The sequence below is a fragment of the Myxine glutinosa genome, chromosome 1, assembly GCF_964187855.1.
Source record: "Myxine glutinosa chromosome 1, kmMyxGlut1.1, whole genome shotgun sequence".
In the NCBI taxonomy this organism is placed as follows: domain Eukaryota; kingdom Metazoa; phylum Chordata; class Myxini; order Myxiniformes; family Myxinidae; genus Myxine; species Myxine glutinosa.
This window is the reverse complement of record NC_136261.1, coordinates 316,166,345-316,182,952: the sequence shown is the minus strand read 5'-3', so window position 1 is coordinate 316,182,952 and position 16,608 is coordinate 316,166,345. Positions and strand designations below refer to the sequence as shown.

The 16,608-nt window shown below is 48.8% G+C and overlaps 1 protein-coding gene across 1 annotated transcript in view; it reads left to right on the top strand.

The window, feature by feature from the left end:
- Positions 1-16,608, top strand: part of LCT (lactase) — a gene marked incomplete in the record, with an annotated part of 262,995 nt that overhangs the window by 25,758 nt on the left and 220,629 nt on the right. The window contains 1 exon segment of the mRNA XM_068096286.2: positions 6,480-6,645. Coding sequence (XP_067952387.2) covers positions 6,480-6,645 — 166 coding nt within the window.

Here is a 16,608-nt window from a genome sequence, read left to right as displayed (position 1 = left end):
GAGCATGAGTTTATATCTGTGTCACCGCCCACCTCCCTTGCTTGTTAATGAGACATGTGGAGCACACAGAGATTTCCATAGACAGAGTGCAGCAGAACATCAATATTAATCTCTATTTGCCTCTTTTTCCCAGTTCTGTGCAGGTTTTTTATTTTGTGAAACAATGGACCTGAATGTGAAGCATGCCCCATAGACTGACTATCTTTTTCCCTTTACATGATTGGGGCTGGTGAAAGAGAGGGTTCACGGAGGTTATGAATGAATGATGCGGCAGTGCATGGAGAAACAGTTGGACACACAAAGCAAGACAATAAACACAGGAAAATAGGGAGGTATGGGTAACAGATGGTGGTGCAGGCAAGAGGGAATAGAATAGCCTCAGTAGGTCAGTTCTCAATACATAAGTGAAGAACAAAAGAGTTTAAGTGGACAGACACCCTAGATTGTTAAAGTAGCCATGAAGGGTTTACTGGAAGAATATATGCACTCTAGAGTTGTTGGGAAAGATTGAGAGGGAGAGGAAGCGAGGGAAAAGGAGGGTGAATGCAATGGGGGCCAAACAGAAAAGAGGTAGTTAAAAAAACAGACTGCGCTAACCTGCCTGCATTGTAAGGGCAGCAGCCTTTGTGTATTTACCTAATCACAAGTTTCAAATAATGTTGAAACATTTGATTACACAGAAGATAGGAGAGATATATGTGACACTAGCTAGAGTGCCATCACAGAGGTGAGAGCTGCAGTAGACCTTTGATCTACAGGGCCTTCATAAAGTATTCACACCCCTTGACTTTTTCACTTTTTGCTGTCTTACAGCCTGAATATAAAATGGATTAAACTGAGATTTTTTGTCACTGATCTACATATAATACTAAATAATGCCAAAGTGGAATTATTTTTTAATAAATCTTCACAAAATAATTTAAAATGAAAAGCTGAAATGTCTTGAGTCAATAAGTATTCAACCCCTTTGCTCTGACATTCCAAATTGAGCTCAGGTGCATCCAATTTCTTTTGATCATCCTTGAGTTCTCTCTACAACTTGATTGGAGTCCACCTGTGGCCAATTCAATTGATTGGACATGATTTAGAAAGAAACACACCTTTCCATATAATGTCTCACAGTTGACAATGCACATCAGAGCAGAAACTCTACCATGAAGTCCAAGGAACTGTCCGTAGAACTTCGAGATATAATTGTGAGGATGTATAGATCAGGGGAAAGGTTTAAAACAATTTCTAGAGTGTTAAACGTTCACAAGAGCACAGTGAGTTCCATCATTAGGAAATGGAATGAATATGAAATGCCCCAGACTCTTCCAAGAGCTGGCTATCCGACCAAACTGAGCAACCCAGCAAGAAGGACCTTGGTCAAGGAGGTGACGAAAAACGCAATGACAATTGACAGAACGACAGAGTTCTTTGGCTGAGATGGGAGAACCTGCCAGAAGGACAACAATCTCTGCAGCACTTCACAAATCTAGGCTTTATGGAAGGGAGAGTGGCCAGACGGAAGCCAATCCTGAGAAAAAGGCACATGACAGCACACCTGGAGTGTGCAAAAAGGCAGGTGAAATACTCTGAGAGCACGAGTCAAATATTATGTGGTGTGATGAGATGAAAATTGAACTCTTTAGCTTGAATGCAAAGCGCTACATCTGGTGGAAACCGAGCACAGTTCATCACCCATCTATCACCATCCCTACTATAAAGCATGGTGGTGGCAGTATCATGCTATGGGGATGATTTTCAGCGGCAGGAACTGTGAGACTTGTAAGGATAGAGGAACAATGAAAGGAGGCAAATACAGGCAAATCCTTGAGGAAAACCTGCTTCAGAGTGCAAAAGACCTAAGACTGTGGCACAGATTTACATTCCAACAGGACAATGACTCCATGCATACAGCCAAAGCAACATTGGAATGGCTTCAGAACAAGAACATTAAAGTCCTTGATTGGACCAGCAAAAGGCCAGATTTGAATCCTATTGAGAATCTGTGGAAAGACTTGAAGATTGCTGTTCATCGACACTCCCCATCCAACTTGACAAAGCTTGAGCAAATCTGTAAGGAAGAATGGGAGAAACTCCCAAATCCAGATGTGTTAAGCTGATATAAACACACCCAAGAAGACTCGAAGCTGTAATCGCTGCCAAAGGTGCTTCTATGAATTGTTAACTCAAGGGGTTGAATACTATTGTAAATTAGATATTTCTGCATTTCATTAGCTCACCTGGAACGAAGTTCAGGGGAGCTTATACGATGGTGCATTGTCCATCCGTCAGTCCGTCCGTCCATCAGTCTGTCCGTCCGTCAGTCCGTCTGTCTGTCCGTCTGTCTGTAAACACTTGAAACTTCTTCTCCGAAACCGCTGATGGGATTGCGACCAAATTTGGCACAAATGATATTTGTTGTGATGTAACTATAGTTTGTTCACGACATTAAAAAAAAATTGGGGTCTAAGAGGGTTCACCGGGGTCAAAGTGGATCCAGGTTTGACCCCCCAAAATAGGAATTTGCTTTTTCCTCTGAAACTACACACACAATTTCAATGAAACTTGACCACAACCTTCATCCCCCCTTGATGTAACGAAGTTTGTTCACGGCACTAAGAAAATCAAAGGCTAAGGGAGTCTATGGGGGGTTGCCACCCCAAATTAGGTATTTGCTTTCTTCTCAGAAACCACACACATAATTTCGATGAAACTTGACCACAACCTTCACCACCTGTGATGTTTAAAAGTGTGTTCACGGCATTAATAAAATCTGCCCCTTTAGCGGTCTATGGGAGGGTTGCCCCCCAAAATAGGTATTTGCTTCCTTCTCAGAAACTACACACGCAATTTGTATGACACTTCACCACAACCTTAATCACCCATGATGTACCAATGTTTGTTCAAGATATTAGACAAATTGGGGTCTTAGGAGGTATATGGGGTTGGGGAAGGGGGGGTTCCCCCCAAAATAGGTATTTTTTTTCTTTGTTTGTTTAAAGTCTTATGATTATGTTAGTATGCTAACCCCTGCTCTAGCAGGGAAAATGGCCTTTAAAATGCATGTTGTGTGTGTTGTGATTATGTTAGTATGATTCTACATGCTTCCCTGTCATCTAGCAACCATTGAAATTGGTTTAAAATACCATAGTCGGTGCAGTATACTATTTATTCTACCAGGTGAGAGCCAGGGGTATTGCCCCTATGTTTATTTTAAATTATTTTACAAAATTTGCCACTTTTCCATTATAATATAGGGTATTATGTGCAGATCAGTGACAAAAAAAATCTCAATTTAATCCATTTTAAATTTAGGCTGTAACACAACAAAATGTGAAAAAGTCAACAGATGTGAATATTGCTACGTTTGTGGGGGGTAGGCAATGATTACCTTAGTCCAGGTAGAATTGTATGGTATACCATGCTCTTTATGTCACGATGAAGAAGAAGAAACCCCATGTATCATAAGTAGGAAATTCGTTTAGACCGGATGTCGTTTAAGCGTGTACAAGTGTCCCCATCAGAGGGGTGGGGTTATGTTAATTAGTTAGCTATTAATGGTAAATTCCCTGTATGTAATTGGCCTCTGTTATTTTTCTCTGTTCCTTATGACAATGCAGCACACACACACAAAGCGAGGAAATAGTGCATTAAAAGACACTAAATAAAAGCTAACCGGAAACAGAACTTTGAGCACCAACGATGATACCACCGACGCGTGGTCACAAGAGCAGGCAGGTCCGTGAGGCCACGCCCCGGAGAGCAGTGATCGGTGAGATTTGTCAAGCAACGAAGAGAGGGCCTGACTGATAGGAGCAGGCATGGGCGGCGTCGGCTGATGTCAGAGCCTTGAGTACAAAGGAGTTGGAGGGCCGACATTTTCTCTCTTGGCTTTCTCTCGGTTTCTGGATCTGGAGGTGGACGGTCACCGATAAGCTCTCTTGCGGTGGTACAGTCCCAACAAACGGTCGTGCTCCAACATTTTCCACCCTCTTGCGTTGGAACATTGGTGCCGTGCAGTCACAGTTCATAACGTTCTTGCGCTGAGACGTGGGTGCTGGTGAGGCAGACGACGAGGATGGGTGTGGCTGAGTGAAAAGGGAGTGCTGAGGCCTACTTCCCGCCAGGACATGTGCCGTGCCCGGATTTCACGCTCGGGGCCTGGAAGATTCCCGACGGGGTTCATGAGACACTCAGAGCTAAGTACATACAAACACACTCACTTTATTTTCACCTTTATTTTTCCCTTTGTCTGTATTAGGGTCTGTGTGGGGATGTCCCGTTTAAGAATCGTATTAGTCCCCTACCGGTGTACACCGGAGGGGACTATAGGTTTGCACGCCGTCCCTCCGTCCGTCAGTCCGTCAGTCCATCACGCAAAGAACAGTTTTCCGGACTTTTTTTCTAAACGCTTAATGCTAATGATTTCAAACTTGGTACATAGTTTCCTTATGATAAGTTACAGGTCAAGTTCGAACTTCACGACGTTTCGATCATTTTTGACAAAGTTATTGCACTTTGAACTTTGGGAATTCTGATAATTCTGATGATCCTTAACTCAGTGCCATTTTAACTTTTCATTTCCTTTAAAAAAGATTTTCTCTGCAATAATTGGACAGATTGAGATCAAATTTTCACCATAGGGGGGACTCGGGCTGTAGAATATTTTAGTGGTAATTATGACGTCACAGGTCACGTGGTTCTGCCGCCATATTGTTTTTTGTGAAAACATGAAAACCCCTTTTTCTCTGCAACGGCTGAACAGATCGAGGCCAAACTTTGCAGGCAGAATCGCATACCCATGACGAACAAAAAAGTCAGCGACCATGATGTCATGCATCACATGGTTTCAGAGTTATGACGTTTTTAAGCATGAACCTTTAAAACCGAGCCCCTCCCTCATTTTTGATCCAATCGAGGGGAAACTTCACAGATCTGTTCAGCATGTCAATCTACTAAAATGTCATTTTGGAATTTGCGATAGGGCACGTGGTTTGGCAGATATCGTTAATTAAACGAAAATATTTTTAAAATGGATATCTCTTGTTTATTCTCGAGTTCTCCTCAAGCTGCACCGTGCGCCTTCAGCCTCGTCTGCGAACGTCAAAAGCGCGACACAGCGCGCGCTTTCGGGAGGGGCGGAGCCAAGCCGAGCAACATATATATACACATCGATCATTGATCGTGAACCGGAAAATATAATAAATTACTGATATTTAGCGACTCGAAAGGTTCTTTATCAACAACTTATTTTCTCGTGCTTCTGCTGACCTGTCTGCAAAGTGTATAAATCGATGTCCCGAGTGCGAATCACAGGTGAGCCCACCCTGAGGTAATTAGCGATTGGGAACGATTCAGAATCTGTGGGTGAATAACCCTTGGTAATTTCCCCAACAGTTTTCCAGACGACAGACTGCCGGTAGGGGACATGTATTGCAGCGCAATAGTCAGAATGCTTGTTTTATCATGCATTCTTTGTTACCGGCATTTCTTCAATAAAGCCGGTATTTTTGTAAAATTCAATCCGTGTCGTGTTGAGTTGATCTTCGCAAATGCGAAGACGTCTGGTGGAAGCCGTCCAGGTAAGTTCGTCATTCTCCTTTCCCTCACGTGTAAATAACACCGCTATATTTTTGACTGAATGCCTCGGAGTTAAAGCTCGATTGGTCGTCCGTCACCCAGGGGTCTTAATCCCGGCGGTGAACACGACAATACTTTCTGAAGGCACTGTATGGATACAAGCTTATATGCTGTGAGTAGTTGTGATTTTATAAGGAAAGTGACAGAGGGTTGGAATGGCAGAGGATGCCCATTCTGTGGCTGGCTTTGAAGGCCAGATTTGTTGTATGATCGTGCCAGGAGAAGGAATTTGTTCATGGTGCTCGCTTACTTTTCACGAAGGACACTGGGGGATCATTAACATCCACCAATTAATGCCGGCAAATGGGATGCCCGTTTAACGTCCATCTGAGGGATGACACATGCATTGATGGATCACCCTGCCTGTGAAATCCCGAGATGACAGTTTATATAGCTGGATCGGGATTGTGAGAAAGGGGCAAAAACGATATATAGCAGCTAGGATATCTCAAAAGGTTAAGGTTGTATTTGGACGAAACTTGGTGGAGAGGTTGTGTGTGTGACAAGAACGAATCGATTTGATTTTGGTGAAGATCTGAATATGGATTCGGATATGATAATTATTTAATTCTTAAGCGATTCTTCACCATTGAGAGATCGGGCAAAAAGCGATATATATAACATGATATTTACAAAAAGTTGCGGACGAGTTATGACTAAACTTGGGGGATGAGTTGGTAGGGTGACAAGAACAAGCTGATTCCATTTTGGTTCAGGTCCGAATCCAGACCCGGCCTATCAGTGGGATTCAAAACATAAACTGTTCAGCCTGGCAGAGTTTTCTCGAGTGACGTTCTAGTTGAGAATGTTATCACCCCCAAAAAGCACTGTTATCATCTCTTGCTTTGCAGGCACTTCGGATTTCTTTGCCTTGAGTCATTACTCAACTCGCCTCGTCAGCAACAGATCTGGTGACGAGTACAGCTATGAGGCTGACATGGAGGTTGAGTTGGCTGTTGATAAAACATGGCCACAATCTGTTGCTTCATGGCTCTACGGTGTCCCTTGGGGATTACGGTCAGTTTGCCCTTTGTTCTAAACTCAATTCTGTCGGCAAAGTGAAATGGCTTATTAATAATTATAAAAACAGCTCAGCTCCAAAACCTCTCGAGAGATTAAGCTGAAAATTTGAAGGGGCATTCTCCTTCTTCTCCTTTAGTTTGCAGCACGCCATTGCGGTTTGCCATAATTTGATTGGAGCATGGCTGTGCCCGTGTGCCACTGATGCAGTGCCCCCTGTAAGTTTGAACAGGAATTTTGGCATTAGCCAGGTTGCCAAGTGTAACTCTCCTACTCTTCACAAAGGACACTGTGAGATCTTTAATGTCCACTATATAATGCCAGCAGACAGGATATACACAGTTTAGCATCTATCTGAAGGACGTCACAGGAGTTATTGTATCGCCATGCATGCAAAACACCAGCGTAACAGTATATAGCTGTGTCAAGATTGAAACCTTGTGGCTAAACAGCTCAGAGGTAAATGTGCATATCTTTAGGCAATCCTGCAAGTTGCTGACGTCATCTGAAAAGTGGTCTAACTTAAAAGTATTAAGTGTGAAATTTATATTGGCGAGCAGATCACGTGACCCAAGATGGTGGCCAAACCTCCAGCAGAATATACTCGTATTCCACTAATCAGTCTTATCATCCATAGCCCTTACCATAATTCAAGGGCCGGTGTGTGTGTGTGTGTGTGTGTGTGTGTGTGTGTGTGTGAGAGAGAGAGAGAGAGAGAGAGAGAGAGAGAGAGAGAGAGAGAGAGAGAGACAGAGACAGAGACAGACAGACACACAGACACACAGAGAGACACACACACACACACACTAGCCCCCTCCTACCGTTCTGGGCCGATTACATCCACACTTGCTATATGTGATCAGCATGACCCAGCTAGTGTATATGGGTGTTTAGAACTTTGCCCATGGACTTGGGGGGTGGTAGAGAGGGGGCGGAGGGGTGGGAGAAGATGAGGTGGGACGAAATTTCTCTTTGTAAATGTGTATCGTGTAGCGCCGCTCCAGGTGGGAGAGGGTACTACAAGTCTCCACCATTTGCAGTACAGTATTCCTGTCTCCACGTTTTCTAGTCCAGTGAGGGGTTTTGAATTATATTGTAAGCAATAGGCATGTTTTTGCTTTATGCTCGTAACCTGGGTTATTTTCTTTTTCTTTTTTGGGAGTGCGCTGTCAGTTGCCTATACACCACCCAAATAAAGGTTTGTGTCAGAAGAACATGTTGCATGCTTGGACCAAGATTGCCCGTTTGGCAGACAGTCTGCTAGTTACTATATAATTACTGTCACTATAACTTGCCAGCACTAGTCCCTCAAGGGTGAAGTGAGTGTGCATCAGCTTTCGGCATCAGCAGAAAATCCTTGTCATCAAACAAAGGTATGTAACTATGAATAGGTGTAGCAGAAAATATGTGACCTGGAAGGACACAGATTGGGCTAAGAGGTGAGAAAGCAAGAGGAGCAAGACCGGAATAGAAAACAATAAATTAATTCTGTTTGCATTGAGCATTGCATTGTTGGACATTAAAAACAGTTTATTTGTGTGTTTTACTAACATGATGTCAAAGGGTGGAATCCTCTTACCCATCCAACACAAACTGGCAGGTTGGCAACAATATTTACTCTAGACTGCAGCACACTATTGATGACTTTTCATTCTTTGAAGTCTTCGTGAAGAATAAAGAAACTTATCAGGCAAAAGTATTTTCTCTTTATTTATAACTAACTGAAGCACCTACCTGGCATTGCCCGGGCAAATTCAATGAAATATGTATTTTAATATTTCCTGCATGACAATCACAAAACATATTTCTCGATCACTCTCGGGAAAAACCCAGGCAGTGTATGAGCAACATACTCACTTGAGGCCTGAACACGGAGGTGGTAAAATAAACCAGTGTAAAGTCAACTAACAGGTGCACGTGTAAACACTATAATAACTAGAACGCCACTCAGTGGAGCGCATACTCCCGCCGTGGGTTTAGTTGGAATAATTCGTTTTGTTTAACATCCCCTCTCCCCAAAACAATAAATGAAAAAGAAAGTAAGCCCTAACTGTCAGATAAATGTATTTTGATATATCTCGGAATTAGAGGAGAAAAACATCATTTAATAATAAGAATAAAAGCTTTAATGCAGTAAAACAGAAAAAATCTTTCCCACAAATTTTTCCAAAAAAAAATCCTGGATCCGGAATAATATCCTGAGCTTCACCAAAAACTAATCAATTCTTCCTTATCCCAAGGGCAATCATCCCACCAACTTTCATCCAAATCCGTTCAGAACTTTTCCAGATATCTTGTTCACGAACATACGAACACACACACACACGGACGGACACGATCGAATACATTACTCCCTGGCGGGAGTAATAAACCTGAAAATCGCAGAGCCAGAACCAGATTTATTTATTTGGTCTGGGAAGCCCATGCGAGGTTTCTTCTTCTTCAGCCTTTCACAACCCTGGGTGAATATGCGATCTTTTTTTAAAAAGTTGGAATTTTGCCAAATCTGTTTTATTCATTTGTTAATATACCTCAGCCATTGACAAATCTGGAACCAAGTCTTTATAAGTTCATCAAATACTGACACCGCGAATGACATTCACTGAGCTAAATGTTGATATTGTGGCGGACACGGAAGCCCACTGGCGTGGTGACATCATTCCGCGCACCAAGTAGGCGGCGGCCACGCCGAGGGGTAGGCGTGGCCTCAGGATATACACCGGGCACGCAGCCCGGAGCGCGCCAATGCTACAGTGACCTCTTGTCAAAAAAGACTCTTTTGTTTTACCCGCGTTGTCCGCTTCCTTCTTGGTAAGCAAGGAGCGCGCGTAGCACCGCGCTTTAATTGGTGACCCTCCGACATTCTGGTCAGCCGTCGCTGACCACCCGACATGGCAACAAACGCGGTAGCAATGAAGCTCCCCGAGTTCTGGGAAGCTCAGGCGGAGATCTGGTTCCTGCAGGCCGAAGCCCAGTTCAGGCTTCGAGGCATCACGGCGGACGAGACACGTTACTGCCACGTGGTCGCCTCCCTCGGGGCCAGCACGGCCACCCGCGTCGTGTCGGTCCTGAGGACCCCACCGGCCGACGACAGGTACGAGGCGATCAAGAGTCTCCTCCTCGCCACGTTCGGCCTTACGGTGGATGCACGGGCCGATCACCTTTTGGACCTCCCCGACCTCGGGGACACGCGACCGTCGGTCCGTATGGATCATATGCTGGCGCTCATGGGCGACGAAACCCCGAACGCCCTATTCCGGGCGTTATTTCGACGCCAGCTGCCGGCACGGGTCCGCCTCGCGTTGGCCGGTTCCGCTTTAACGGAACCCCGGGCGCTCGCTGCCGAGGCCGACAAGTACTACGCGGCTTTGGACACGCAGGCGAGTCTTGGCGCGGTCGCCGCGGCTCCCGAGGCTTTCCCTGATGCACCGCAACTCGTGTCCGCCGCCACGCCCCACCCACCACCGCCGCCGCCGCGAAGAAAACCGCGGCCTCCGCCGCCGCAGCCACCCACCTGGTGTTTCTTCCATGCCAAGTTCGGCCACGAGGCTCGGCAGTGTCGCCCGCCGTGCTCATTCGGCAGGTCGGGAAACGGGCGAGCCGACGCTCGGTGGCGGCTTTGAGCGTCGGCAATTCAAACAGCCTCCTGTACATATCGGACACCTTGTCCGGGCGCCGTTACCTGTGCGACACGGGAGCGCAGGTGAGTGTCGTTTCTGCCGGTACGTCCGACAAGCAAACCGCGGGCCATGGTCCCGTGCTGCTTGCGGCCAATGGTACGTCTATACGCACGTACGGAAAATGCTGTCTCTCTCTGCGGTTCGGAGGGCAGGTTTTCCGTTGGTCGTTCGTTACGGCCGACGTGCCCATGGCACTGCTCGGCGCGGACTTCTTATGTGCTAATGGATTACTGGTGGATGTAAAGCGCAGAAGGCTTGTCCAGGCTGAGACGTTGAGCTCGCTCGCGTGCGCGCTGCCCGGCTCGTTGAGCAGCTCACAGAGCGGCTCATCGAGCGGCTCGCCGAGTGGCTTGCTGAGCGGTTCAGTTCCGGCCAGGTTCATCTGTACGCTTCCGGCAGCGGACGAATTCACCCGCCTCCTCGCGGGTTTCCCGGCCCTCACGCGGCCCACTTTCTCGGCGGGGGCCATCAAACACGGGGTGGAACACCACATCCACACCGCCGGGCCACCGGTCTACGCCCGGGCATGCCGCCTCGAGCCGACGAAGCTCGCCATAGCTAAAGCGGAGTTCGCTACGCTGGAGCGGCTCGGCATCATGCGGCGCTCCAAGAGCGCGTGGGCGTCCCCGCTCCACATCGTGCCCAAGCCCGTCGGGGGATGGCGACCGTGCGGGGACTACCGGCGCCTCAACGATGCCACCACCTCCGACCGCTACCCCGTTCTCGGCCAGGACTTCTCCGCCCGGTTGGCGGGGATGTCCTTCTTTTCAAAGGTGGACTTCGTATGTGGCTACCATCAGGTCCCTGTCAGGCCGGAGGACATCCCGAAGACGGCTGTCATCACGCCATTTGGGCTTTTCGAATTTCTTCGGATGCCCTTCGGTTTGAAAAATGCGGCTCAGGTGTTCCAGCGCCTAATGGACAGCGTCTTGCGCAGCTTGGATTTTTTGTACGTCTACCTGGACGACATCCTCGTCGCCAGCACGTCCCGCGAAGAGCACCTTCATCACCTCCGCACGCTCTTCGAACGCCTGGGCCAGCATGGCTTCATCGTGAACCCCGCCAAGTGCCGCTTCGGCGTCACCGGCATCGACTTTTTGGGGCACCGCGTCACCAGGCACGGGGCCGTCCCCCTACCGGCCAAGGTGGAGGCGGTGAAGGGGTTTCCGCGCCCCCGCACGATCAATGGGCTCCATGAGTTCCTGGGCATGGTAAACTTTTACCATCGGTTCCTGCCCCGCATCGCCCAGCTCCTGCGCCCCTTACACGAGGCCCTTCGAGGGAAGCCGGGCAAAGGTGACGTTACCTGGACCGAGCAGATGGACGCGGCGTTCTCGAGCGCGAAGCTCGCCTTGGCCAACGCCACCGTGCTCGCGCACCCGGCGCCCGACGCACCGATCGCCCTCACCTCCGACGCCTCGGACTACGCGGTGGGCGCGGTGTACGAGCAATGGGTGCGTGGTGCCTGGCAACCGCTGGCGTTCTTCAGCCGGCAGCTTCGCCTGCCCGAACGCCGTTACAGTACCTTCAACCGCGAGTTGCTTGGGCTTCACCTGGCGGTCAGGCACTTCCGCCATCTGCTCGAGGGCCGTGCGTTCACGGCCTTCGTCGACCACAAGCCGCTGGTTTTCGCAATGGGCAAGGTCGCCGAGCCATGGTCGGCCTGGCAACAGCGTCATCTCGCGGCCGTGTCCGAGTACACGACGGACATCCGGCACGTCGCGGGAAAGGACAACCCGGTGGCCGATTGCCTTTCCCGGGCCGTCGCCCACACAGTCCACCTTGGCATCGACTATGCCCGGATGGCGGCGGACCAGGCCGCCGACCCCGGGGTCCAGGCCCTGCGGACCACCGTCACGGGCCTCCGCGTCACCGAGGTGCCCTTCGACGGCGCGGGCACGGCCCTCGTTTGCGACGTCTACCTCGGGCGGCCTCGCCCCATTGTGCCTGCAGGCTGGCAGCGCCAGGTTTTTGACGCCATCCACGGCCTGTCCCACCCGGGCACGAAGGCATCCCAGAGGTTGGTCGCCGACAAGTTTGTCTGGCATGGCCTCCGGAAGGCCGTCCGCGGCTGGACCAGGACGTGCCTCGCGTGCCAGCGTGCAAAGGTGCACCGACACACCCAGGCCCCCTTGGCCCCGTTTACGGTGCCGGAACGTCGGTTCGACCACGTTCACGTGGACCTGGTGGGACCTCTGCCCCCCTCGCGGGGTTTCACCCATGTCCTCACCATGGTGGACCGCACCACCCGGTGGCGGGAGGCCGTGCCTTTGGCGACGACGACGGCGGCGGACGTCGCACAGGCGTTCATCGCCACCTGGGTCGCCCGGTTCGGCGCCCCCTCGGACATCTCGTCCGACCGCGGCCTCCAGTTCACCTCGGAGCTCTGGGGGGCAGTCGTGCGGGGGCTCGGGGTCCAGCTGCACCGAACCATGGCCTACCACCCCCAGGCCAACGGCCTGTGTGAGCGCTTTCACCGCTCCTTGAAGGCCGCGCTCCGGGCCACCCTCCACGACGGCGGCTGGGTCGACAGGCTCCCCTGGGTCCTGCTGGGCCTCCGGACGGCGCCCAAGGACGACCTGTGCGCCTCCACGGCGGAGTTGGTTTTTGGACAACCGCTGCGGGTGCCGGGCGAGTTCCTCCCCGACCCCACGGCACCATGGTCCACGGCGCAGGAGACCGCCCGGAGGTTCGCCCCGGTGCCGACAGCGCACCACGGGCACCCTCCTACACACGTCGCCCCGGAGCTCCGCACCGCGGAATACGTCTTCGTCCGGCACGACGCCCACCGGACACCACTGCGGCCCCCGTACGATGGGCCTTTCCGCGTGCTGGAGACCGGGGTGAAACATTTCACCCTGGACATCGGCGGCACTCCTGACCGGGTCTCCATAGACCGCCTCAAGCCGGCCCACCTCGACGTGGACCACCCACCGCCGGTGGCTCGGCCCCCGCGTCGGGGCCGCCCCCCCGGGGGCGGACACCCGGCACCGCCCAGTACCGCCGGCACGCCGCCCCCCGGTCCAGCACCCATCCCGGGTACAGCCGGGGGCATCCCAGCTGGCATCCCTGCACCCCGGACGCCGCCGGTCGCCAGAGGGTGCTTCGGCCGGGTCATCCGTTTGCCCCGCAAACTGGCCCTCCAGGTGCGCGGGAATTCTGGGGGGGCGCATGTGGCGGACATGGAAGCCCACTGGCGTGGTGACATCATTCCGCGCACCAAGTGGGCGGCGGCCACGCCGAGGGGTAGGCGTGGCCTCAGGATATACACCGGGCGCGCAGCCCGGAGCGCGCCAGTGCTACAGTGACCTCTTGTCAATAAAGACTCTTTTGTTTTACCCGCGTTGTCCGCTTCCTTCTTGGTAAGCAAGGAGCGCGCGTAGCACCGCGCTTTAATATCTCTTCTGAGGTTAAAAAAAAACAAAAAAAAAACTTTAAAGCATTATACGTATCAAACGATACATTTCATGAAACGGGGAAACCTAATACACACTTTGGTGGTTTTAAAATGACAGAATATGTCTATTAGAAAAAAAAAATGAACATTGAAGACGACGCTGCTAAAAAAAATACACCGCTCGAATGCATAACCACGAGTTTAAACTTCATTTACAACAAATATGAAAACTATTTTCATATCACAATGTTAAATATAGAATATATAGAAGATAAAAAAATGAGCCCTATCTTCCAATGGTAAAAATATCTTTCCAAAAATTCCTGGATCCGGAATAAAATCCTGAGCTTCACCAAAAACTAATCAATTCTTCCTTATCCCAAGGGCAATCATCCCACCAACTTTCATCCAAATCCGTTCAGAAATTTTCCAGATATCCTGTTCACAAACACACGAACACACACAAACACACACACACACACACACACACACACGGCCACGAATATGAATGCATTACTCCCTGGCGGGAGTAATTAGCCTGTCCCCCGCGCAGCAGGAGACGGGTGTTGCAATCATTTGTGTGTGTCTGTGTGTCTGTCTGGGCCATAACCTTTTTACCTATTTGAGCTTTGTCATCAAAATTTCAACATAGCTTTATTATGAGAATATAGAGAAGACAAATTAATAATTTGGTCAAATGATCAAATGTCAACGTCACATAAAATTGTCAATTTTCATCCAAATTACCTGAAATTTAAAGAATTTACATATTAGATTACTGAATTGGTTCACCAATCAAAAGATACGAGCCAATTGTTTTTTTTTAGAACGTTAGTCCGTTGTACCAACTTTTCATTGGTCTTCACGGCCTTGTAGCATACCTGCCTGCCAGACTCAGGGAGGGTCTTTTGAGTCCTCTGGGTCTTTTGGGTCATCGGGGACTTTTGGATCATTAAGTACTTTTGGGTCAACTGGGTATTTTGGGTCCTCGGGGACTCTTTGGTATTTTGGGTCCTCGGGGACTTTTGTGTCATCAAGGACTTTTTGGGTCTGAGGGAAGTTTTGGGTCTTTTCGGTCATTAAGGACTTTTCGTCATGTGGGTCTTTTGGGTCCTTGGGGACTTTTGGGTCCTCAGGGACTTTTGGGTCATCAAGGACTTTTTGGGTCCATGGGGACTTTTGAGTCTTTTGGGTCATTAAGGACTTTTGGGTCATCTGGATCTTTTGGGTCCTCGGGGACTCTTGGGTCTTTTGGGTCCTTTGGGGACTTTTGGGTCATCAATAACTTTTTGGGTCCTTGGGGACTTTTGGGTCATTAAGGACTTTTGTGTCATCTGGGTATTTTGGGGACTTTTGGGTCATCAAGGACTTTTTGGGTCCTTGGGGTCATTTAGGACTTTTGGGTCATCTGGCTCTTTTGGGTCTTCAGGGACTCTTGTGTCTTTTTGGTCCTCTTGGACTTTTGGGTCATTAAGGACATTTGGGTATTTTGGGTCCTCGGGGACTTTGGGGTCTTTTGGGTCATAAAGGACTTTTGGGTCATCTTGGTCTTTTGGGTCATCAAGGATTTTTGGGTCCTCAGGGGTCTTTTGGGTCCTCAGGGACTTTTAGATCCTCGGGGACTTTTGGGTCCTTGGGGTCTTTTGGGTCTCAAATTTTAAAGGGTCTTCAAGGTCTAAGGGGTCTCAGCAGTCTAAAGGGTTAAATAGTGGGGTGGCTTAGCCCAAATATTCAAAAGAATTGTGCATTTTGTGATACAAGCACCAAATTTGGCACAAATGTACATTAATATGTTGCGAACATTTTCAGATATTGGGCCACTTGAAATTCCGTAATTTTTTTTTTCAAATTTTTTCAAATTTCGTAATTTAAAATTTTTCGGGTGACACCGTCACAATTTCGGTCTTCGAGGCCGGCCGATAGGCAAAGTGTGACCGGAAGGGACGAGGTTCTCCTGACCACGTGGCCCTCGATCTGGGAAGCGAGAGGCGTTCCATTAGTGGACGCGCCCCTCACGCCCGACTTTTGGGCGGCCCCGGCAGGCCGTTTGTTTTGACGTTCCGTGACAGGCCCCGCACCCCCACCTCCGGGCCGACCGGAAGCTTGTGCTGAGTACATCATACCTGAACAACTCAGTGAGGCAGAACACAGCAGTGCACACCAGGGTGACCCCTTCAGTGCATAAACCAATTAACCTGTCCACTGCAGGGCATATAGAAATGAAGTTATTTTCTGCATATAATAATAATATAAGTTCAGTTCTATATAACAATTTCTGTTATCACCACTACCACTACAACTACCACTACTACAAGCTTTGTCTGGAATTTTGTGGACTAACAGACAAACAGACATACAGACAAGCTGGGATCAAAACATTACCTCCTTCCACCATTGAGTGTAGAGGTAAACATCATGGAAATTATATCATGCCCTACATTTAATTCATGCTTACCCGTGTATTTGCTTCACTGGTTCACAAGGTCTTTTGCATACATGTAATTCAGACTCTCGTCTTCATTGCTGACCACACAATGTTCGCAACATATTAATGTACATTTGTGCCAAATTTGGTGCTTGTATCACAAAATGCACAATTCTTTTGAATATTTGGGCTAAGCCGCCCCACTATATCGGCCGGCCTCGAAGACCGAAATTGTGACGGTGTCACCCGAAAAATTTTAAATTACGAAATTTGAAAAAATTTGAAAAAAAAAATTACGGAATTTCAAGTGGCCCAATATCTGAAAATGTTCGCAACATATTAATGTACATTTGTGCCAAATTTGGTGCTTGTATCACAAAATGCACAACAGGTTTGCTATGCTGCTACACTAAAAAGGTAAATTTGAATACTGCGTAATTAATTAATAGACTTACGTG